General features: G+C 39.2%; 1 protein-coding gene across 1 annotated transcript in view; it reads right to left on the bottom strand.

Moving 5' to 3' along the window:
- The window catches only part of ROR1 (receptor tyrosine kinase like orphan receptor 1), a 367,166-nt gene that overhangs the window by 147,133 nt on the left and 195,890 nt on the right, over positions 1-24,143 (bottom strand). The window contains exon 2 of the mRNA XM_016140401.2: positions 11,548-11,619. Coding sequence (XP_015995887.2) covers positions 11,548-11,619 — 72 coding nt within the window. The remainder of the gene's footprint in view (positions 1-11,547; positions 11,620-24,143) is intronic.

The following is a 24,143-nucleotide window of genomic DNA, read 5'->3' as shown; positions in this document are numbered from 1 at the left end:
TGTAATAGCACTTTCCACACAGCATTTGCTAACTCTATTAGAAACCGAGGTTCATGAAGGAGGAATTTTTGTTTTGCCACCATATTTTTTGTACAGTGCCTAGCACACAGTTGGCACTCAATAAATACCTGTTGAATGAATGAGTGAATATAAGTGTTGGGGAATGAATTGAAATTAGAGACCTAGGAAGAATATACAGGAAAACATAGCTTTCTGAGTTAAAAAGACCATGGACAGAAAATTCTTGAGAGTCCATGTGAATTCTACACGACCATATTCGAATGGCTGGAGCTGGTCAGGTTTGACATAAGGCCCACCAAACAATGGAATCATTTGCAGAAAATGATCAGAAAATAAGTTAGTTTCAGTTACAACTTGAGGCAGAGCTAGGAACCCTCTGAGGCATGTAGTGAGTTGAACTTTCTAAACTGCTGGACCAGCTAAAACTCAGGAGTATTTTTTAGTATTTTTTTAAAGCAAATGAAGCACTTGATGGAATAAACCCAGGCAAAGAGATATTTAAGCATGGGGCCTTGACAGAAACTGCCCTGAAGTAATATCGCTCGGAAGTAAAGAGATGATTAGTGAGTTTCTCATGGCCCTACAGGAAATCTGGCCTGGCATAGGAATGCAAAAATTTCCAACCTTGTCTAAAAGCAGTTTTCCCACCCTCTACTGCCTCATAATGTTTGTAATACGTTGTAGAGCTCACTGCCAGCTGAGGGTCTCACTGCCTTCTTACCATCGTGGTCCTTATCCCAAATAAGGGACTTGTCCTATTTGTGGACCAACTTCTGCAAGCTCAGGAGGGCTAAACGGAGTTGTAGGCATGTAAGCTCCCAGGAGTCAGGCCAGAGAAAATGAAGGGCTGACGCCTACCTCAGATGGCTACTGGCTAGGCCTAGCCAGGGAAGATATGAGCATCTTTTATACCATGACGACAGTTTGTTTTCATACAGGTATGTATTCACTCTTCTTTAAAGCACCTGTCACTGTTGAAAGTAAATGATTTTTAGTATATATGTGTATATTAATTGTTAAATCTCTCCTTTACACTTAATTGTAGGGTATCTGAGAGCAGGAGTGTTTCTGTCTTGTTCATATTGTATCTTCAGACCTCAGTATAGGTCTTGTCCATGGCGAGCGCTCAATAAATGTTTGTTGAGTAAATGAATAAATGGCATTTTATTACAAATTTAAACTCAAGGTGGAGGCAATATGATATATTGGTTAAGGACATGGGTTTGAATTCTGGCTTTGTTGCCTTGTGACTCTAAGCAAATTGCTGCAATTGCTTTTATTAGTTTCCCAATGTTGCTGAAACACATTACCACAGACCTCTTGGTTTAAAACAACAGAAATTTATTCTCTCACAGTTCTGGAGGGTAAAAGTCCAAAATCAGAATATGGCAGAACCATATTCTCTCTGAGGACTCTAGGAGAGAAACCATTCCTTGCCTCTTCTAATTTCTGGGGGCTTCCGCAGCATTCTTGGGCTTGTGGCTGCAATCACTCCAATCTCTGCCTCTATCTTCACATCACCTTCTCCTCTGTGTGTTTGTATGAACTCTCCCTGTCATTATCTTTTCAGGACACCTGTAGGCATTTAGGGCTCACCTGGATAATCAGGATGACTTATTTCAAGAGCTCTAACTTAATTAAATCTGTAAATATCACTTTTTTTCCAAATAAGGTAAAGTGCATAGGTTCTGGGCATTAGAACATGAACATATCTTTTGAAGGCTCACCATTCAACTCATTACATTTCTCTAAGGCTCATTTTTTTAATCTGTAAAATGGACATACTGTCTCTTATTATTAGGATTAGTATGGCAATGCAGGTAAATCACTTAACATGACTCATGACACATAAAAAACTCTCAATATATCGAGAGTTTTTAAAAGCTGGTATTATTTCATAAGGCAGGAAAGTATTACTCCTCACGGCCACATGGAAAACGTAACAGAGTTAAGCCAACTCACTCAGACATGTTAAAAAGTATGTCAATATCCATATCAGTATCAATCAACTTTTATTTAATCAGGGTGAAGACCTGAGCTCAGCCTTCTTACCTATGTCATTACATTGGGTAGAGTGGTATTCTTTCCCATTTTGTAGATAAAAAAACAAACAAATCAAATATCAATTTTCAAGAATCTAAATTAGCCACAGAGCTTAAATATAACCAAAAACTTCTCACTCCAAGCCTGATTCTTTTCTATATTATCTAAAAAAAACTAAGGACTAAAATGGAGAAAGCTCCAAGCATCTGTACCTGGATAAATCACTTATTAGAATATTATCAAAAGAATTGACTACAGGCCAGATTAGCCTGGAAAAACTCTAAAACAGTGATTATCACACTTTGTTGCACATTAATCTCCTAAAGACCTTTTAAACCCCTCAAATCACAGACCGCATAGAACAATGAAATCAGAATGGGGTGAAGAAGAGACACAGGCATTAATAGTTTTTAAAACTCCCCAGGTGATTCCAATAACAGCTGAGGTTAAGAACTACTACCCTATTGGTGTTTCTCAAACTATGGTGGGAATAAGAATCACTGGGAAGTTGGTAAAAATACAAAGGCTTAGAGTTTAGCCTTCTTCAGAGATTGGGTCTCTCTAGGTGATTCCAACACCCACCAAAATTTGAGGACAACTACTCTAAATGATCTTTCAAGTCTGATGTTTTAATTTCGCCACTCATTTATTTATTTTTTATTCAAATACCTGTGCTAGGGTTAAAACTATAGGGATGCATATAAATAAGGCAGAATTCCTGACCACGAAGTTCACAGCCTGGCCAGCTGTTCTTGTTGTTCTGAAAGAACTTGCCACACTGCTATTTCTGGGTAGCACTCTCACTAGGATGGGAACTCCATGAGGGCTTTGCTTGACATGAAGAAATGCTTAATGGATAGTTTGTGCATCATAGAAGAAGAAGGGGAAGGAGAGAAAGAACACGCATGAAAATAAGCAATGTCCAGCAGTGCAGTGAGGCACAATCACTTATTCACCTTCCCCCAGAGTGACTGACTACCTATGGGGGAAGGTGGCATCAGGAAAGGCTTCTTCAAAGTGGTGAGCTCTGAATGGGTCTTTAAGGATAACCAAAGGTTGGGGAGTCTCATTATAGCAAATATCAGAGTTTTCACAGAGGCCTGAAATAAGATGAGGAACAGTGAATGGTGAGCCTGATGGCATAGGAATTTGTATGATCTCTTCTCCCTCCATTGGCCAAGAGGCCACTAAGTCCAGAAGTCCCTGGGAGTCTTTGTGCAAGAGTTGACTAAAGCCATAGACCTGGAACTACAAGGACCTTCTATGATCCCTGTGAACAGGACCCCAGTACACAAGTCTCTAGAAGCACCTTGAAGCCAACTCCAAAGCCAACTCTGAAATGGATGCACAGGGAGGTTCCCTCTGTAGGCAGGTTTAAATCCAAACTAGAAGACATGCAGGCAGGGAAAAAGTCTGGGAGAATCAAGAAATGTTTTCTCTACTGCTTCCTGATTGTTTACCAATTAAAGATTGTGCCTATCTTTGCCAGGAATTACTGAAAATGGTACCAAGGGAAAAAGGAATCTGAGACCCATGAGGAGGGGTAGATAAATCTCTATCCTGATTCTAAAGGGCAAAAACAGGAGCATAAACATTTCCAAGCTTATTTGATTGCTTCTCTGTCTCGACCAGGTGGTGGCTGCCAGGAGTAGGGAGCTCTGTGCAACTCACACAGCCAAGTTGGCCATTTGCAAAACACCCTAGGGCCTCATGCCTCTAAAGTGAATGCCCCACTGACAGCAGCACGTAGGGGAGGGGAGGGAATGGTCAATGTCAGGGATTGGTGCCAAGAGCTGGAGCCGGAGCTGGAATGACTGCCTGGAAAGACCACTGAGTGGTGAGGCTGACTCCGCTCTGGCAGTGGTGTCCATGGCAAACCCCTTCCCTTTGAGCGGGCTTTGAAGACTCAAGATTGACTATAAAGGATCATTTTTCTTCTTCTTTTTGAAAGAATTCCATAGCCTGCATCTTGGGTGTCCCTTTCCCTAAAGTGAATAGACTTGTCAAATAAAGAAGATTAACAAGAGTCCTTGAGAAAGCAGTTTGGTTGAAGGAAAACTGATTTCCATGTCATATACGTCTACACTGGGTTGTAGAAAAAGAGATGAAGAGTTTGTTGTTAGTTATCGAAGGATAAAGCAGACATAGCCAAGCTGGCCAGAAGCTCCCCTGCTTTCCTATCAAGAAGGTGTTCTTACTACTTCCAGGCCTAGATCAGATTTGTTTTACTTGCTATAAAGCAAAAGGAAACTAACTTTGGATAGTCAGGAACAGCTTATCTGAGGAGACAATTACGCCAAGAAGGAGGGGGAAAGCAAGAGAAAGAGGATTCTGGGTAGAAAGAATAGCATATCAAAATGTGCTTAGTCAGAAGAGAGCTTGGCCTGCTGGAGGAACCTAAAGGAAGTTGGTGTGGCTGGTACATAGTCAGTAGTGGAGAAAAGGGCAAGGTGAAGTTCAAGAGACATAGGCAATGCTAGATCATTAGGGCCTGGGATTTCCTGACTCGTCCTGTGATTCCATTGCTGTCCTACAAAACCATTATCAAAGTATAATCCCTCTGTTCTTTGGACTTCTACCCTACGAAATTTTTCTCCACAGATACTCAAAACTCTGCCATTCTCTGAGAGGTAATGATCACATTATAATCAGTAATAATGATCTGTTACATGTAAAGTACTTTATATATTTTTAAGCATTATACACACACACACACACACACACACACAATCAGTTTTAGAAAATTTCTTTTCATAAAATGTAGTTCCTAGAACTTTCAAGCCAGGATAGTTATGAGAACTTCTCCTCATGCTGCAAGGAGGAAACATAGCTTAAGGAATTTACCTGAGGTTCCAGCTGTTCTTTTATTAGAGCAGCACCTTCAAATAGAAATATAAAGCTAGTGACATGTATAATTTTAGATTGTTTAGTAGCCACATTAAAAAGGATCAGGTGAAATTAATTTTAATAATATATTCCACTTAATTTAGGATATGAAAGTTTATTTCAACATGTAATCAATATAAAAATTAAGATATTTTAAGTCCTTTTTTCATGTGTAGCCTTTGAAATCCAGTTTGTGTTTTACATTGACACAGATCTCATTTTGGACTGGCCACATTTCAAGTGTCCGACAGCTTAAGGTGGCTAGTGGCTACTGTAGTGGACCAAGCAGCACTGGAGTCTCATAATGGGTAAGGCAGCCACAACGAGGATTGAAAGCTCCCTTTTTACAGATGAGAACACTGACAGGTCACTGACCTGGTGATGGACTTGAGCTGGGACCAGAATCTAGGTTCTTTGTCAGGAGCTCTTTTCCCAGATCATACTACCTTCCCCTTGGGAATACAGGAGGCGGCGGGGGTCGGGTGGGGGAGGAGAACTACCTTCAGTGAGCACCTAGAGATCGTGCTAGAGATGGTGACGGGGCTGCAGGTTTTATTCAACCCCTATAACAACACTTTAGAATCTCTATCACTTCTCCCATTTTCCATATGAGGTTACAGAGGCTCCAAGTGCTTTCGTTGTTAATAGTGGCAGGACAATGTCAGTCCTTTAAAGAAAACAATGTTATCGATATTAGAAAGATACCTCTGAAGGCCAGAACCTGCTGAACTTGGGCTATCTGAAACACCGCATGGCTACCTCAGCAATTCCACCAGAAACTTCTACAACCAGCTAACAGTTTTGAAAATGAAACAAAAGATGGATGAACTCTCAGAGATCCCATCCAAGGAGGACTGTTCTTTAGCTCACCGAATACCAAGGCTCCTGGTTCCAGACCATCTCTATCTTGTCCCTTTGCCCACTACCACTGTTCCAAATACCTGTAATGAGGAGCATGAGGAAAAGACTCAGCTACCCTATTCAGACTAGCTGTGAACCATCTCCGAGCTATAGGCCAGTCAATACCATTTAAATAGACTCTTTATGTACTGTGGACAAATCAAGAAACAGGGAAGGGGGACAATAAGAAGCAACCACTCCTGAACTAGAAAATCAAGTCACAGCCCTTGATAATGAAGTTCTCAGAGAAGAGGTGGGCTAAGGGGCTGAGGACAGCATGTATCTATCTGTCTGTGGTGACCATGCAAGCAGCTGTCCTATGGCACAACACAAATGAGACCCACAGATATATTTCTCGGCCAGGAAAACAATCTTTGGTAATAGATACCAATGCCTCCACAGGTGAGCAAAAGGAAGCGCAGAGTCATAGTAATTCCAGGATCCATGCTTATGAGAATCATGCTGTCCATGTCCTGACTACGTGTAAAACTCCAGGCTGGTAGAGAAAGCAGCTTTCATTTAAAAAAGCAATCCAGGACAAAAATACCCCCAAATCTAGTCTGTCAGCACAGAAAACTATTTGCAGTTGGAAGCAGTCCTCAGTATTTTTTAAATAGTAGACTCCCTCCCTTTCTGCTACCTAGGGGTACAATTTCCAGCCCTTTCTCCAAAAGAAACATTTGGCTTTCTATAGAGAACCTCTGAGACCTCGTGTGACTGAAAATGAAAGAAGGGGAAAGAGGCCCTCATCACACCCCACCCCAAATCCCCCAAGGGGAAGCTGAGGTTGGGCCCCTGTAGATCCATTTACTTTAGGAGGTACTGGGTTCTGAAGCATTTGTTTGAGAAATTACCCCCATGCCCCATCAATAGTAGCTTTCAACGGCTCTTCCCAGGTGGTCTTGTCTCTTTTAAATTTCATTTCCTGTTGGAAAGGTAACTGTTGAATGCCACTGACTGGACTCTGTTAACAGAAAACCAGGACCCGAGTGAGGCTGGGGAGCCAGGATGGGATTGATGGGTGGAACAGGGTAGCTGGGTGAAGAGAAAGGCATTAACGAATACCACATGATGAATATTCTTACTGTTTCTCCATGTAATGGAAATTGCCCCATGGGAGGAGGGGATATAAGTGCAAGGGATACAGTATAATCAGCTGCCATGCTGGATGTGGATCCCTGGATTTGGTCTGCAGGCCTTATCAAGAATCCTGGCACTGCCAATCGCCAGCCGTGCCCCACAGCCAAGTCCTGTTCTACCACCAAAGATGGCGTGAATTTAAATGATGCATGCAACATGCTTAGCAAGTACATTACACCTAATAGATAGTCACACTCAGTAGCTATGAATTGGCATAGATGGCATTTGAACCCATATGATTTAATACCATGTCTTCTACTGTACAACTGTGTAATAAGAGCGTGTCAAAAGATAAGAGAGCCCCTGACTTTGAGGCAGGCAGAAAAGAGAAAATTTCAACACAGCATGGTCAGAATTCTGATTGAGATAGACATGGGTGACATGGTACCCTCACATATGAAATATTTTGGAGCACTGTTGATAGCATGGTCAATGGGGTTCATGAAAGAATTCATCGTCTAAAGTGCAAAGTCCACAAAAGCAGGAGTACTGCCTATCTCATTCAACGCTATGCCCATTAGGAGCACTGTGGGGAAAGGGGGTGAGGGAATGTTTAAGGTGATGCTTAATTAAAGAAGTTAGCCGAGTGTAGAATGAGGATAAAGATAACCTGGTTAGAAGAAACTGCATGAGCAAAAGCACATCCCTAAAGATGTATTTGGGGAATTAGAGGCAGATCGTTGAAACAAATGGAGTACAAAGTATGGGGTGTAGGAGTGAGGCAAGAGGAGGTGGCAGGAGTAAGACCATGGAAAACCTTATTTATAAGCTAAGAAGTATGGCGTTTGTATAGGTTGAACACTCATATGCAGAAGGCCAGAGTTAGCAGCTGCCGACATGGGCTGATTTAACAGGATCTGAGCCTAAAACACGCTTTCCTTACAGGGCTGTCGAAGTACCTATGTTTTTTTCTTTTTTACTAGCAAGACAAAAATTAACTATATTAACCAAAAACAGCTGTTACTTCTTATTCTCCAATTAGTTAAGCAGATTTGCTAGCCAGATCAATTTTCACAGCAACTGTATACAGTAGTTACTTTTATCATTTCATCTTAAAAATGAGAAGACCAAAGCACAGATAGAGGCTCGCCCCAAATCACACAGTATACGGGTAGTATAGTCAAGATTTAAGCTTAGTCACCTTGGTTCTAGAGTCCATTGTCTTAAACATGTTATTATTTCAAATTTTTCTTCCATTTCACTATTTCTCTCCAGCATTTTGCAGCTACTTGATGAATTTTTAATTTCTATAACTCTATTTTTCGATTCTTGAAATTCTACTTAGTTTTCTTTAAAATGTCTACATTTTTGTCATATTGTCCTGTACTTGCCCTATAGTTCCTATTCTTTCTCTCACCATGAAACATTGTAAACATATCTAATCTCTCAAATTGGTCAATTGTCTTTAGTTTTCCAGATATGAACTCTCTCCATGTGTTTTATCTGCTGACTCTCACTAATAGTGGCTTTTTTTCTCTCTCTTGCATGCACGGTAATATTTAAAAGTAAACTTAACATTAGCATGAGTTTGCCGTTGTTGTTTTGGGGTATAGATTTTTTTTTTTAATTTTGTTTTTGGTGGGAGACTCACATGCAATGGGGCGTCGAGACATTTTTAACAGGATTCGACCTTGTTTTAGGTTATTCCCTGTCACTGTCTCATAGCTTAATTAATTTCGAATCAACTTTTAATATTATCTTCTTGGTTTGTGGCTTGTATACTATACTAGAAGAATCCTACTTATGGCGCAGGTTGGGGTTTTGATTTCTCATGAGTGGGCCCAATGGCCCAAGGTGTTTGATAGACTTCTATACAAGATCCTCAGCAGAATTTTCTTTACTTCATGCTTGGGCCAGCCATTCCTCACTGGCAGCTATGCAGGGGATTTGTTTGCTATGGCCTCAGCTCTCATCACCATGGAGTACTAAAACTCCGGCCCGGAAGGACCATATACACTTCCCATTTCATTTAATTCTTTCTCATTGATCATTGCTCCATTATTGAGCTTGCTCTTCATTTCTAGCACCTTAGGATTTCTCCTTTTTGCGTACCAGCCAGGCAATGGATCTTTTTTTCACTGTCTATTTCCACAACCATCTCTCTGTGATTGGTGAGAGGGAATGTCCCCTGACAACCCAATCTATTAAATTGGCTGGAGAGTTATGATTATGCATTTAGATACCAGTCTTTCTCTCTTGTCTTTTGCCTGATTCATCTTTCTATCCTAATTCTTTAGACAGAGCCCAGACCACCAGGCCAGACTAGAAAGCAATAAAGATTTGATTAATAAATGAATAAATGATTTAATCAGTTTTCTCTTTTATTTTAAGTAAAAATTAAAGGCCATATACTAATAATTTTCTGAGAAAGAAGACACCAGAATTCCTAGAAAACCACCCATGCTCTCTGTAAGGCCATGCCGAATAAGTAGAAAAAAATTGAGGCCTGTCCTTGTCCAGCTCTTGGGCCAATAGGTTCATTACTATTGGCACTATTTTTTTTGAAGGGCAACTGCTGCTAATTACAGTGCTCGTCTAGTAGAAATTTGAAGTCTGGCAGACTAGGTTCTTGACTGATGGCTCTAATGCTTTTTACCACATACTGATGCCCTTCTACAGTTATAACTGGAACCTGATCAATGTAGTATGTAATAATGTAATTTTTCTTTTGGTGCCATAAGGACTTGGCCAATTAAGTTCACATTCTTGAGAGACCCTGGCACAGTGCTTGACACAGAATAGGCTCTGAGTGAAAATTTAATGTGCTTTATTTCCTCTTTTTTATTAAAAACCATCCACAAATATTTGTTGAAAATCTACTGCTTCCTAGGGATTGTGCTTGGTGCTAGAGATGAAAAAGAATAACGTGAAATCCCTGTTTTAATCCTTAATTAGAAAAAGAATGTCCAGATCAAATTTTGCAATAAATGATCCTAAATGTCTTTCGATTTAAGGTGAAAAGACATCTCACCTCATCCCACCATCATAAAATACCTAAAATACCTATAACCAGCAAAATAACATTGCCTATTACTATTTTATAAAGTTCTCTCTCCTCAGAGATGAAATACAACTGCCAGCGAGTACATAAACAGACAAAAGAGAGGCAATCATGAAATGCAGTTTTTGACAATGATTTTTGGGCTTCTTTTACCACTATAATCCCAGAGCCTAGAATCATACCTGTTCTAAAATAGAAACTTGATGTTTGTTGAATATGGGTATCTGCACACACATATATGGATGTGACCCATCCATCTATATGGCGCTAGATATGGTATGACTCATCCTTCCACACATTCTTATTGAGGATTTCCTAGAACAGGAGTCTATGCTATTCTGTGATGGAGACAGACAAAAAGAAAAAGAACAAGATAGATCTCTTACCTACAAGAAATTCCCAGGTTTAATGGTGAGATAGACAGGTATATAAATCACCATGATATAACATAGAAAATGCTGAGAGAAGATCAGAGAAAAGGACTATGTGAGTTCCAAAGAAGTACAGGCCTGATTATTGCTGAGGGATCAGAGAAGAATGTGGCCAATACAGACTTTATGCTTGGACTTGAAGAATTAATTTACTGTGCTATAGATAAGAGAGAATGGGTACTGGCAAGGAAGTTCAAGTTGAAAGAACGGCTTAGGCAAAAGCAGAGAGGCAGAAAATCATAAGCTATATAAATAGAAAATATAAATAGAAATACAAATTTGGCTGGAAATGCATAAAGAGGACTAGAAAGAAATAAAGACCCAAACATGAAATAAAGAAAATTCTGCTAAGGATCTAGTATGGAAGTCTACCAACCACCTTGGGACATTGGAATCACCCACGAGAAATCAAAACCCCAACCTGCGCTATATGTAGGATGGGCCAGTTGCAGGAGCTTTGAACGTGTCCTGATTTATCATTTTAGGACATGGGATCTCTACGGAGTAACTAGTGCTTAGCATATGGCAAGGCTTAATTAATACTACAACAACCTCATAGAAGGAACATGCTTCCCACGTGCACAGAGGAAGCTCCCATCTGTATGCACAGGCAATTACAAACATTCCAAATACTCTGCCCTGAACCCTGCAAGCACATCAAATACTCATTGTAAAAGGTCACCCAGCAAACAGCTCTGATCAACTCAGACTCAGGCAGAATCAAATCCCCTAAATAAGATCCACTAGATGCAGTGTCAGGAAGGTCAGAAACAACTCTATTTCACATCTTGAAACATTTTTACCATGTGGAACATTTTAGAGTAAGACGGGAAACGAGAGAGAGGGAGAGAAAAGAGAGAGAAGAGAGAGAAGAGAAAGAGAGAGAGAGAAGGGAGAGCAGGAAACCTCTCCAGAAAGAACAGAATTCCAAGTCATTAAATGTTAAATGATCACAAAATAAGCAGGGAACTTATTTTGCCCTCCCCGCCCCACCCCCGCCTCCGCCACCACCATCACTTCTACTGATTTAAAAAGCAGTTGATTTCGAAGTAGGCCATGCCAAAATTCATAATGGAGTTTCACTCCTTCCCTCCTCCACCTCCCCAGTGTGTGCCCACTGTATACCTTTGTCGAGTTCACTTGAAATGTTCCATGATGAGGTAGGCACTAACTCAGCAGTGACTGACAACTCTGTTTCTGAAAAGAAAAAGAAGGGAGGGGAGAAAGACAAGGGCAATATTAACCACAGTAACTTATGGGCTGTTAGAAGCATTACAGGAGCTTTCCAAAGGCCCTGCCTTCTGAGAGAGACTACTGCCGTCCATCGCCTATTAAACCGGAGTAGCTATTCTGCTTGCCAGGCAGAGGCGCCTGCATTACAGAGGCTATCCAAATGAACAGTCTGCAGGCCAGACCTAAAGATTGTTTCTTTAGGACATGGGTTTGAAAAGTAAAATACTTTGTTAACGAGAAACCAAATCTGCAGAGATGACCAAACATTATCAAAAATAAACTCTTTCATTTCTTGTTAGAAGACTAGTTTTAGATGGATATATTTATTCATAGTCTTCCCATGAAAAACGAGAACCATGTTGCTCCTACTGCTGATTTCACTTGTGTTTGTGAACTGATAGCACTTCTCTTAACAGAGACATTCAGTTTTCTATTGAAACTAAGTCAAGACAAATGAAAGCTGAGCATTTGAATATGGAAAGTCATTTGTGGTTACTAAACTTAAAGGATAAAAATTAAAACTACCATAAATTAAAGGAAACATGCAAGTCTATAATCTCAAGGGCTTAATATACTATGAAGATTTTAAAACTCAATAATTACTGTAATATACAAATGATAATTTTGTCGTTCTTGAAAATTTAAGCCATGACACCACCCAACCAGCACATTTTAAAAAGATTGCACTATTCTCTCCTTAAGTGATATCTACACACACACACACAATATTATAAAACTTTAGTGCTGTGCAGGGTCTCAGAGAGCACAGAAACTAGGTCATTAGATATAGGGCACCCATGCTGTCAATACACTTCCTTCATTCTGGTGCAGACATCATTGATCAATCATGGTCCTTTTATCTATTAAACCTGGGATCTACCTTAGAGTCTTTTGAACACAGTACTCTAGGCAGCCACTGAAAAAGGATCTGAGATCTGAGTTGGAATGCAAGGTGAGTTTTAGTAAGTGGAAGAACTGGAATTCAAATCCAGGTCTGTCTGACTTCACCACCCACACAACTCCCAGCAGCCCCTGCTGCCTAGTCCTCAAGTCTGAAACCTGAGTTGCGTTTCACCTCACCTCCCTCTCACTTCACCTTATCACTTAGATAAGCACACTTTCTACATTTCCTTATTTACTGATGAGGACTGTCTACCCTACGGCCATAGAAACCATACACTATCTTCGGTGAGCTTTGCTAAGGACAGGATGTTTACCCACTGAGACCTTGCAGAGGCTCACTTGTAGTTTGTCTACTGGGTCTTCGATCAACCTGCCACACATGGCAGAGACAAAAGTGTTGTTTGGTTTGTGCAGACCTCTTTGTCTTTCCTCTTTCACTATCCAGGTGGGAAAGAAAGCAAGTGGTAAAGAAAGTAGAGAAACTACACATACTCTCCCCACCTTAAAGGGCCCCAGTTGCCTCCTACATCCTGAGCTAAAATAAAGCATAGATTCTTTTAAGGAAACCTGAAGTCAGATGGACAGTGTGACAGGGATCTTAAAGTAGACAGAATTCAAAATATGAAACTAGAAAGGAAAGTTTACCCAAGTAAGAAAAATACTTAACACGAAGCCTCAGTAGAAGGCAGTGCTTTGGTTATCAACCACTTGTTCTGGAATGGATATTTCATGCAGATGATTTCACCAGGAAGGGTTAATTGTCTACATATTGGGGATCTCCACCTATGACTCTAACCACAACTCCACTCCGACCCCAGCCTGCTGCCACCCACTTTGGCTCTTTGAATAATAGCTCCTTGTTTGCAGTATTATGGGCTACTGTGGTTCGCCTTGTAAGAAGGCTCATCAAGCACTCCAACATCCAGACTTCTGGGAGACTGGGAATAGAAGCATGGCAGCCATGGCAGCATTTCAGGCATGGAAGCGAAGGGTAGGGAAGTGGTGGGATTAAGACAGATCTTGACAGCATTTACATTCAATATTTTTATAGCTTCATCTTACTGCTGCTCACAGTTAAATTGCCAGCAATATAGGTTTTATTTTACAGTAGTAATTTTACAGAAAGTTACTTGTATGTCCCTTGGTTTTTATAACCTAAGTTTGAATTGCTGATTAGATATAATTGGGGACTGATGACAAATGAATAGATTCTTGGCACTGTTAACAGTGCAATTGTCCCCCATGTGTCCCTGGACAATAATTACCACTCAGTTCTTGGGCTATAGCAAAGATAATTTCAATTCACAAGCTCGTTAAGGGATTGTGATGATTCTAAGGAATTCTGTTCTCGGTTTCAAGATCTATTTCTTTAGATCATCACATGTTCGGCTTCTCAGATAAAATGATAATAAAAATAGATAAAATATTTTAAAATATGAGTAATCTTCTGAGAAACATTATCTTCTCAGGTCACTTTTTTTTTTTAATTAAAGAAAGACTGATTATTTTATGTGAAAGTTTAATATTAGCAATTCCCCATCATAAAAATTATGTTTTATAAGCTTGTCTTTTTTTTTTCCCCTTAAAAGAAAGGCTTAACTTCAAGTAAGAAGAGCTGAGCACATCTCAACTTGACCTCCCTTGATTCCAGGGTCAGCAGCAATGTTAGAGGGACATGACCCTGAGTGTTGACCCCATACGATCTCCACTGATGGATCAGTTCCTCTCCCATACACCTCGCCATGGTAAAAGGATGAGATATTTAATACCAGACTAGCAGCCTTTCTCTGTGTAAAATTACTGTGGTAACAACAAATCAGTATGTCAATTAGGAGACAGTAGAATATTGAATGAAAATACATACCTAGATTAATATACTAATTCCTGCTACTTACTAATTCTGTGATCATGTGCAAGTTACTTTCTGTAAAATAGGGACAGTAAAATCATCTCATAGGACTGCAGTAAAAATTAAATTAGATAATACACCAAAAGTGTCCTGCATAGTACCCAGCATAGAGAGGACACCCAGATCTTTCACGTCTTCCCCTCCATTTAGTAAGGCAGATAGCAGTCATCTTCTACGTGCACATACTCTGTTTAGCTGCTATGTCACTGTCTAGGTTTGAAATAACACATGAGCCATGCTTTTAGAAAGACTCTTATTTCGCATGCCTTACTAATCCAAGCCAATCTTTTCATTTTGTGAGGTTTTCCTGTATTGGTCACCGGTTCTCAGAGAACATAAGTGTTTTTATGTGATTTTATCCAATTTAGGCAAATCAAGTATGTTTAAGAAAACTCCAGCTCTTATCTTTCCTGACCTCTGCAAGAGGGCAAACCATTCTTCTCCTGATTTGATCAATAGGAGCTATTATCTTTGCAGTTTCACTGATGATTGACTTTTTGGCACCGATTCTGCAAACCATAAGGTTTTGGTATTTAAGCCTGAACAGTGGGAGTGTTATTTAGGGGAAAGGAAAAAAAAAAAAAAAAAAGCCTTGAATCCTCCTCATTGATAAAAGCCTGTACTCTCCAAAAGGATTACTGGTTCATCTCAGCAGTTGGCAGGTAGAGACCCGACGTTCACAGGATGCAGAAGCTCTTCCAAGAAGCACCCAGCCATGCCACATCCTGTATCCTGAACCAGTGATACGTGAGGTTACACAGGCACAGACCAGTATACTCATGAGACTAGTGTCCTACCCAGCGGTCACAAAGAAATGTGTAAGAAAACAAATGGCTACCCCACTGCCTTTCTTGTAATTGTAGCAAAGCCATGAATTTGTTGAAGAAAAATTAAAAATAACCCCAAATTTATGGTATTATTCATCTTTTTACATAGAGAAAATTGCAAAAAAAAATAAAGTCTGGGTTTTCTCTACGTCTAAGAGGCTCTGCTTGTGCTTAGAGGTCTTCTCAACAATTCTATAAGGTAAGTGTCATTCTTACCTCCATTTTAAGATTGAAGAACTTGAAGCAGAGATATACTAAACCACTTACCTACTTAGCTTGTTGGGGTAGGGATGGGGATTGTGATCAAACCCAGGCAGTCTGAAGGCAGAGCCAGAGTGGCTCAAATTGTGCCAAAATGGGGAGGGGAGCGAAGTAGGAGCTTGCTCTCCTACTTAATCCCCTTCAGCCCCACAGAACCCAGACCCTGTGAATTCTAAGCTCTGCAGAACACCTCGGTGCTTGGTTCTCTAATTCTAAAACCTAAAAAGGATGGTGGGTGACACAAAAGGAGGAGAAAAAATACTTCTTGAACCACTTAAATGCCTTTTTCCACTTTGGAAATACTTTTCTTTGTCTTTAAATCTATTAAATTGATACTTCAGATCACATGCATTCCAGTATTTAAAGGAAGTATGCTACGCAAAGAAACACGACCCACACCTTCTTTAAAGTGAATACAGATAGTCCTGAAAACTATCTTACTTAAAAACCATCATACTTGAGCAACCCAATAGTCATTCCTCTCACCCCACCCAACCACGCTAAAAAAAAAACCCAGAGTACTGAATAAAATATCACAAGAAAAAAACATAACGCATAGCTGAGATTGAAAGAAAAAGACATTCTCAAGGTGCCAAAAAGGAAGAGAACAGTAAGTGAAAACTGATGCAGAAGGTGCCTGTTAATATAGGCCCTCTAGGCTGGGGGCTGCAACTTCAGGGCTTATTTGAAAACTGAAGCTGTGGCCAGAGGGAGATCTGAGCTCTTGCCTAAAGCCTTTACTAGAACCTGGGAGAGTCCCCCATCTGTGGGAAGGGCTGGACCAGACAAGTTGCTAGGACCCTTGCAGTCCATCCAGAACGTGGGTAGGGTGGGGGTGGGGGAAAATGTCTACACAAGAAATCAAAAGGGTGTGTTGTGTAAAGACCAGAGAGGTCCAATGTACCCTTTACCCAGTTCCTCTCCATGGTAACAATTTATGTGATCATGGTACAATACCACAACTAGGATTTCAACACTGTTGCAATGTGTATATAGTTCTAGGTCATTTCACCACATGTGTAGATATGATGAAATTACTACTGCAATCAAGACAAAAAACTATGTCATCCCCAAAGATCTCCCTTAATAGTCACACCCATCCCCCTCCTCCCAATCATACCTAACCCCTGGCAACCAGTAATCTGTTCTCCATCTCTATAATTTTGTTGTTTCAAAAATATTATATAAACGAACTCATACAATGCCCTTGAGATCCACACAATCTGCTGTGCATATCGATGATTTTTTTTTATTGTTGTGTAGTGTTCCGCAGTATGGATGTACTACACTTGTTCAACCATTCACCTCAGACATTTTGTTGTTTCCTTTTTCTGTCTATTAAAACTATAACTGTTATGAATTCACTTGAAGACTTTTGTACTAAATTCTTTATTTCAGTAAGAAAGATGTTGAATCTTGGAATTGTATGCAAGAAGCAATAATAAGCAAACAAACTGGGAGAGATGTTGAAAATATTAACTAAGGCTTGACTCATAGCTAAATATATGATATTTCCCACAGAGAAGTCCAAATGAATGGACCCAAAGTTAGCACTCCCTCATTTGCCCATGGTGTCACTCAATGAAGGCTTAGTGCACAAAAGAATTAGTTTATATTTCTGGCTTCAGAACAAACTGGCAAAGACAGAGTAAAGAAGAAAAGAAAGCATGCTGAAAAATGCTTAGCTCAGAAATTGGTCTTATCTCCCTACAGAGGTTTTATTTCATTTCCTTTCCGGTGCAGCAGACACCTTAGATTTCCAAAGACATCAACAAACTTCACTCTTTTCTTCTGGTTTCCACTTGGCTGCTCTTCCTTACATGCTTTTCTCCCCAAAAGCGCCTCCTGGCAATTTTTCCTTCTTACTCATCCTTCTATGTCATCTGTCTTTGTCTTCCGGTATTTGCCAATTTTCTCCTTTGTGTGGCCCACGCACATTTTCATTTCAAATTCGTAATCCATTTTGTAGTAAAAGTCTATTACCCTGTAACTGTCTCTTGCCAATTCAAAGTCACCTGTCACTCAAAAGAAACAATAAAACCAAGAAAGATGCTTTCCTAGCTGCAATGCCATGACAGCTTGAGCATTTATTCCTGACTCTTGCAAAATAAACAGTTTTGGTTAAATCCTATACACACTGGGAATGAAGTTAAGTTGTGCTGGGTGTTCCTTAAAGCCATAGTGTATTAGCATGAAACTGGAAAACTAGATGGTCAGAAGGATTTCTTTTAAAATTCCTTACTTTCTCCTGGAGTTTAATGTTATTATGTTCATTTGTTTGTTTGTTGATTCATCCACCCATCCATCCATCTAACAAATGTTTATTGAGCACCTATACTCCTCTAAATTAGATAAGTGCTAACTAGATGCTGGGATATAATGGTGAACAAAATCAAGATTGTTCCTTCCTTCATGGAGTTAACTGTATGGTAGGGACACAAAGAAGTAAACAAATTAAAATATAGTATGATAAATGCTGTATATGGAGTGGAGGTGGGGATGAGGACAAAGGCGCTTAGCACAGCCTTGGAAGATCCTGTCCTGACCAAATATTTTGGTGATGAAACTTATGTGGTTTCTTGGAGAGCCAGATGTTTAGACAGACACAAGGAGCCTAGATTCTCTAATTTCCTCCTTTGAATAAAACAAGGGTTTTTTCCCCCCCCGCAAAAAGTGAACAAAGAACTGAGAACTCTACAGTAGGGATACCTTCACCTGATGTAATCACATGACTGCCCTTGCCCACATGATTTGGCTACTAAACAGAGTCTTCTATTAGGAATAGGAAATGCCTCTCTCCCAGGTTTAGTGATGTGGCTCTAGCCCTGTGGACTTCCTAAATCAATTCCTCAACCAGGACTGGGTCTTTTGTGCTCTTATCTCCTTAGCAACATAAATATCTGCTAGGACTGGAGGGTTAGTCTAAATCTAAGAGGTTCTAAATTTTGATTTCCTTTTACTTTCCTAATTTACACTTGGCTCCAGAAAGAGAGAAAATAAATAATTGTCCATTCAACATGGTACTATGCACAGGTTAAATGACTTCTGCCCCAGCCAGATCCATGAGAAAATAGAAAATACACACACACACACACACACACACACACACACACACAATATTTGATACACAAATTATACCTCTTTGAAATAGTATGATGTTGACATCGATCTTTCTCGTGTTTGAACCTCAAATAGAATACTTCTGTTTCAAACTATGTTTAAATCACAGCAAAACAACATACAGTTAACAGGAAAAAAAATAATAAATCTGCTACCTTAGTAATGTTCAGTTTCTACTGAAAAGAAAAAATATGGCATTACTCTAATTTTCCACTTTACAATTTTCATTTAATTCTACGCTCCATGTGTCCTTTGGTCACCAGTGAGTACGTGTTCTTCCTTTCATTTTGATTAGACAATAAGCTTCCTGAGGCCAAGAATCATGTCTTACACATCCTCTGTGTCCCTCCCTGGTTTCCACATTATCTTGTAACAGGCTAGATGGGAGGCAGCCTAACAGTGGGATAAAAGGTATGACTTTAGAGTCGGTCATGTTAAAATCCCAGCTCTGTCCCATACTAGCTTATGACTCTGGGCAAATTACTTTATACTTCAAAATGTCAGTTCTTCATTCATAAAATGGGCATAATAGTAATGCCCTTGTAGGACTATAATGAGGATTAACTAGGAAAATATTCAGCAATGAGTTCAGTGCCCAGGTAATAATAACTTTCCACAAAGAGGCAACTATCACTATCCAGTAAAGATTTTTTTACTTACCATAGATACAGCTTGAAGCATATTTAATACAGTGATTCCCAAACCCAGCTCAGGAGCACATTAAACAAATAGAGATTCCTGGACCCCTAACCCTAAACTAGTAAATCTCCCTAGGCGAGTCTTATATAACCAGCCTAGCACTGGTCCTCTATAAATCACTGGTTTAGGAAAACTCAAATAATAATATAACTGTAAAAAATGAACAACGAACAAACAGAAAAAGATCTAAATGAACTGATAAGTTCAATGCCACAAAAATCTAGGGAAAAGGGAGTTGGTACACTGAAACTTAACTCTTGCTTTTCTCATAGAATTCCAAAGTGGTTAGCAATCTCAATATTGAGATAGCACAATGAATATTAACCAAGAAAAAAATTGATACCTCCTTTATGTTTTTAAAGCCAAATATATATGGTCAACTTAAAGATTCTCTTAATTGGTTGACCAACAATTTAGCCAATTAGACTTTTAGGAGGAAAATTATCAACCTGTAAAGAGCAGGGTAGTATTGTCTCATCTACTATCTATATTACATAGGACCTCGATGGCTGGGAATTTTATGTTTGTAGAGCTCTCCACCAAATGGGCAAATTGGGAACACTCTAAAATTGTGCAGTCATCCTACTCTAGGCATAGGAGAAAGAAACAAAATCCTTTTCAGCTTTGATTCTCAGCCACTTATAGCATCTACAAAGAGAAGCCCATTTTGGATGCAGTTGAAAGAGCTATTAAGATTCCAAGCACCTCACAATAATACAAGTACCTTGTATTTAGGTAGCACTTTTCCTTTCAATAAAGTCTGTACACAGAACAGACATTAGCTCATGACTCCACATGTGAAGGATCAAGGCTCGAGATAATCATACCCTGGTTAGAGTTGAGGAAACCCAGACTCAGCCAAGGAACTTGCCTAAGGTCCCCTGGCATGTCATCAAATGCATGTCATCAAAAAGGAGAATAGAACCATGATCTTCCTCAACCATATCTGGCTGCATGCAGGCTCTCTATTACACTTCTAATGAAGCCTCTTCCCCAATTTTAAGTTTTTTTTCCCCCTAATCCCCTCTAGCACACTGTTAATTCAATCATTTCAAAGTTCCAAAGAGTAAAAAGTGAATTTTTTAAAAAGAACTATTTTCAGGAAAAAAAAAAATCTGTTAAAAGTATAATTTGTACTTTCTGGCTATCCCTGGAAACCAAGTGTTCAAGTTAATGGGATTGAGAGACTCCTGGATTAGTGGAAATTATTTTAATCAGAAAAGTAAGTTTAGGAGGATTGCTATTATCCTGCAAGATAGTAAGATGGTTTTGCTCCAGCCATATTAGCCTGGGCGTGTAGCATCTAGATGGCTAGCAATTTTGAAATACTTAATTTGCCTCAAATTGCTCCAGTTTAAAGTGTTTTGCCTGTCTGAACTGGGTTTCCTGTACTACGTCATTATTGATAGATAGCCTGGGGAGATCAATAATTAAAATTAAATACAGGGAAACGTGAAGCAGAACATAAATTGGGACCAGAATCCCTTCCCAGAGCCTCTTAGCTTAAACTCTCTCTTCTGAGATCCCATAGCGTTTTACTTGTTCCTCTTTACACTTTGTAAGGTGACCTAGAATCGTTTTATATGCTGCTTTACCAAGATTGTGTGGTTCTTGAGGCTAAGAATGAGGTACTACTTATCTCTACATTATTCACAGCATCAACTGTTGCATTGTACACACAGTAGGCTCTCAACAAATGTTTTCTGAATGTATGAGTGACATAATAACTGTAGTCTCCATATAGTATCACATTTATTTGTATAAGGTAATGTGGCAGATTGCAAAATGGCCACAATTCATTCTTCCCTGTACCCACAACTTTTTGGTGCTCTTCCCAGAAGAGATGGAGTCTACTCCCCCAACTTGAATTTGGACTGGCCTTTGTGACTTGCCTTGGCTAACACAATGTGCCAAGATCAGCTTGGCCCAGACCAGACCAAAGAACCACCGAGCCAACAGACTGACTCACAAGATAAATAAATGCTTATTGTTTTTAGACATTATGTTTTGGGTTCGTTTGTTATATAGTGTTATTTGTGGGCACTAAATACCCATTTAACAGATTAAAACACTAAAGCTCAATGAGGTTAGGAATGAGCCTAATGCCATCAAGTGAAAAGGCCAGAATCTGAACCCAGTCTTTTTGATCCTACAGTCTTTCCACTAAATAAACTGACCGAATTTCAAATATTGTTGTGCATTCAGAAGTAAGTTTGAAAAACTACAGGCAAGAGACAAATGGAAGAGCAGCTTCCTTTCATTGTTGGGAAGCACAATAAAGAACTGCTTCATAGAGTAAGGCACCCTAGTCTGATGCCAGGTCTTGGTAGCTCATTTGATTAGATTTAAGAGATCCAAAAGTACAGAATCCCTTTCAAGCAATGATCTGGAAGAAATGGTATTACCACATCCACAAACACAGAGTTCAACTAATAGCAATTGCTATTCAAAGTTTGTAATTTGGTCATTTCCTGTACAATACATTTTTTATTCATTGTCTTATCAGAGAGAAAAATAATTTTTCATGTAGTTAATTTTGTGACAATTCTCTTCCACTATCAATCTGTCAAGACTATTTTGGTTTTCCAACCTGATGGAAACAGTTTGACCTTATTCCCAGGTGTCAATATCTGCATCTGAAATGTAGTTCTAAATGCAGCCTTTGGTATTTGTGGCTGCAGGCATGGGAACTTTTCACAATAATACAAGACCATGCTTTGGATTTGATAAAAGGCCTCTCTTATGTGAAAAGGGAGGGTTCTTCCTCCTCCCAGAGCTGTCAAACAGCAGCATCTCAGGAGACCTTCCTAGTCAACTGCAGTGAACAGGAACGACCAATGCTACTGTGCACATGATGGATGGGACGGCCTGTTCGCTCATGTGTGTCACCTACCAAGATGGGCTATTTGATCTCCGGCTGATAAGAGAATGTTGTTAATAGCTGCTTTGCTCAAAGAAGGTGTATACCTTCCCTGCATGGAATGTGGTCATCTATTTTCAGTCAGGGATGACCAAGGTATTTGGGGAAATTTGTTGCAACTGGTGGAACTGCTTGGGAGAGAGAAGCAACCCAACTGGTTCTGTTTTGCTATTCCTCCCTTAAATCGACAGTTGAGGTCCCATACTGCGACATCACTCACTAGACTGCCTCCGCCTTCTGCAGGCCTTGCCCCTAAGCCTTCTTGTTGCCCTCATTTTCTCCTGACCTGTCGCCTCAAGGTCCCCAGCAATCAAGTATATCCTTAGCACGTGGAAGAAATTTATTTAGCAATCTTGGAGTGGAAAAGTCTTTTTGTTCAAAGCTTGACACAAAATCGAAAAGCCATAAAAAGAAAGATGATAATTTGATTACACTAAAAATATTCTACGAGGGAAAAAAACAAAAATAATATCAAAAGATAAATGAGAAACTGGCAAAAAAAAAATTATTGCAACTCAAAAAGCAAAGGGCTAGCTGCTACTATATAGTAAGCAAAAGCTCCTAAAAATAAGCAAAAAAAAAAAAAAATCCAAGAATACAATAAATAAGTGAGCTAAAGAACAGATAATTTACAGATAAGGAGATATATGTAATTCTTAAATGCATGAAAACATCCTAAGCTTACTGATAATATAAGAAATATAAATTAAAATGTCAATGAGGTGCATTTTCCCCCAATCGGATTAGAAATTTAAAAAAAGCTTGATAACTCACTACATTGAGAGGGATATAAGGAAACAGGGACGCATACTGGTAGGAGTATAAATTGGTAAAACTTGGCAATATCTATGAAAATGTTAAATGTAAATACCCTGTGAACAGCAATTCCGCTTGTAGGAATTTATCTTACAGATGTCCTCAAATATGTATGGAATGATATTTATATAATATTTTTAATGCAGTATTGTTCATAACAGAAAAAGATTAGAAATGACCTACTTGTCTAGCAAGAAGGAGATCTGTTATATAAATTAGGGCCTAAAATTTATAATGGAATACCATGCAACTGGCAAAAAGAATAAAGAAGCCCTGTATGTACTGATTTGGGAAAAGTATCACAAAATATATTCTTAAGATTAAAAAAAAAGTACTGCTTGTATATATAGAAAAATGCCATTTGCATAAAAAGAAAAAATGCTTTAAAGTTCTTATATTTGTGGGCATATATATGTAATATATAATGCATATATGCATACACATACTGTACATACACATTCTATGTAGTTATGTGCTGCCTAACGGCAGGGGCATGTTCTAAGAAATGCCTCACTGGACAATTTCGTCATTGTGGAAACATCATAGAGCGTACTTACGCAAACCTAGATGATCTGATTTGCCACATAGCTAGGCTATATGGCATAGCCTACTGCTCCTAGGCTGCAAGCCTATAAAAGATGTATGAGGCTGCTGCCAGTGAAATACTGCATACTGTGTTAACAGCAACTTCTTTTTTTTAATGAGTAGAAAAAGTACACTCTAAAATAATAATAAAAAGCATAGCACAGTAAATACATAAACCAGTAAATACAGAAGCCAGTGACATAGTCATTGATTATCATTACCAAGTATTATGTACTATACATAATTATATGATCTGTAGTTTTATGTGACTAGGAGCACAGTAGGTTTGTTTACACCAGTGTCACAATAAACATGTGAGCAATGCATTGTGCTATGACATTACAAGGTCACTAGGCGATAGGAATTTTTAGCTCCATTATAATCTTATGGAACCACCATTGTATATGTGGTCTGTCATTGACCAAACATTGTTATATGGTACATGACT

The sequence above is a fragment of the Rousettus aegyptiacus genome, unplaced genomic scaffold, assembly GCF_014176215.1.
Source record: "Rousettus aegyptiacus isolate mRouAeg1 unplaced genomic scaffold, mRouAeg1.p scaffold_m13_p_1, whole genome shotgun sequence".
Taxonomy (NCBI): domain Eukaryota; kingdom Metazoa; phylum Chordata; class Mammalia; order Chiroptera; family Pteropodidae; genus Rousettus; species Rousettus aegyptiacus.
This window is presented reverse-complemented; position numbering and strand designations above follow the sequence as displayed.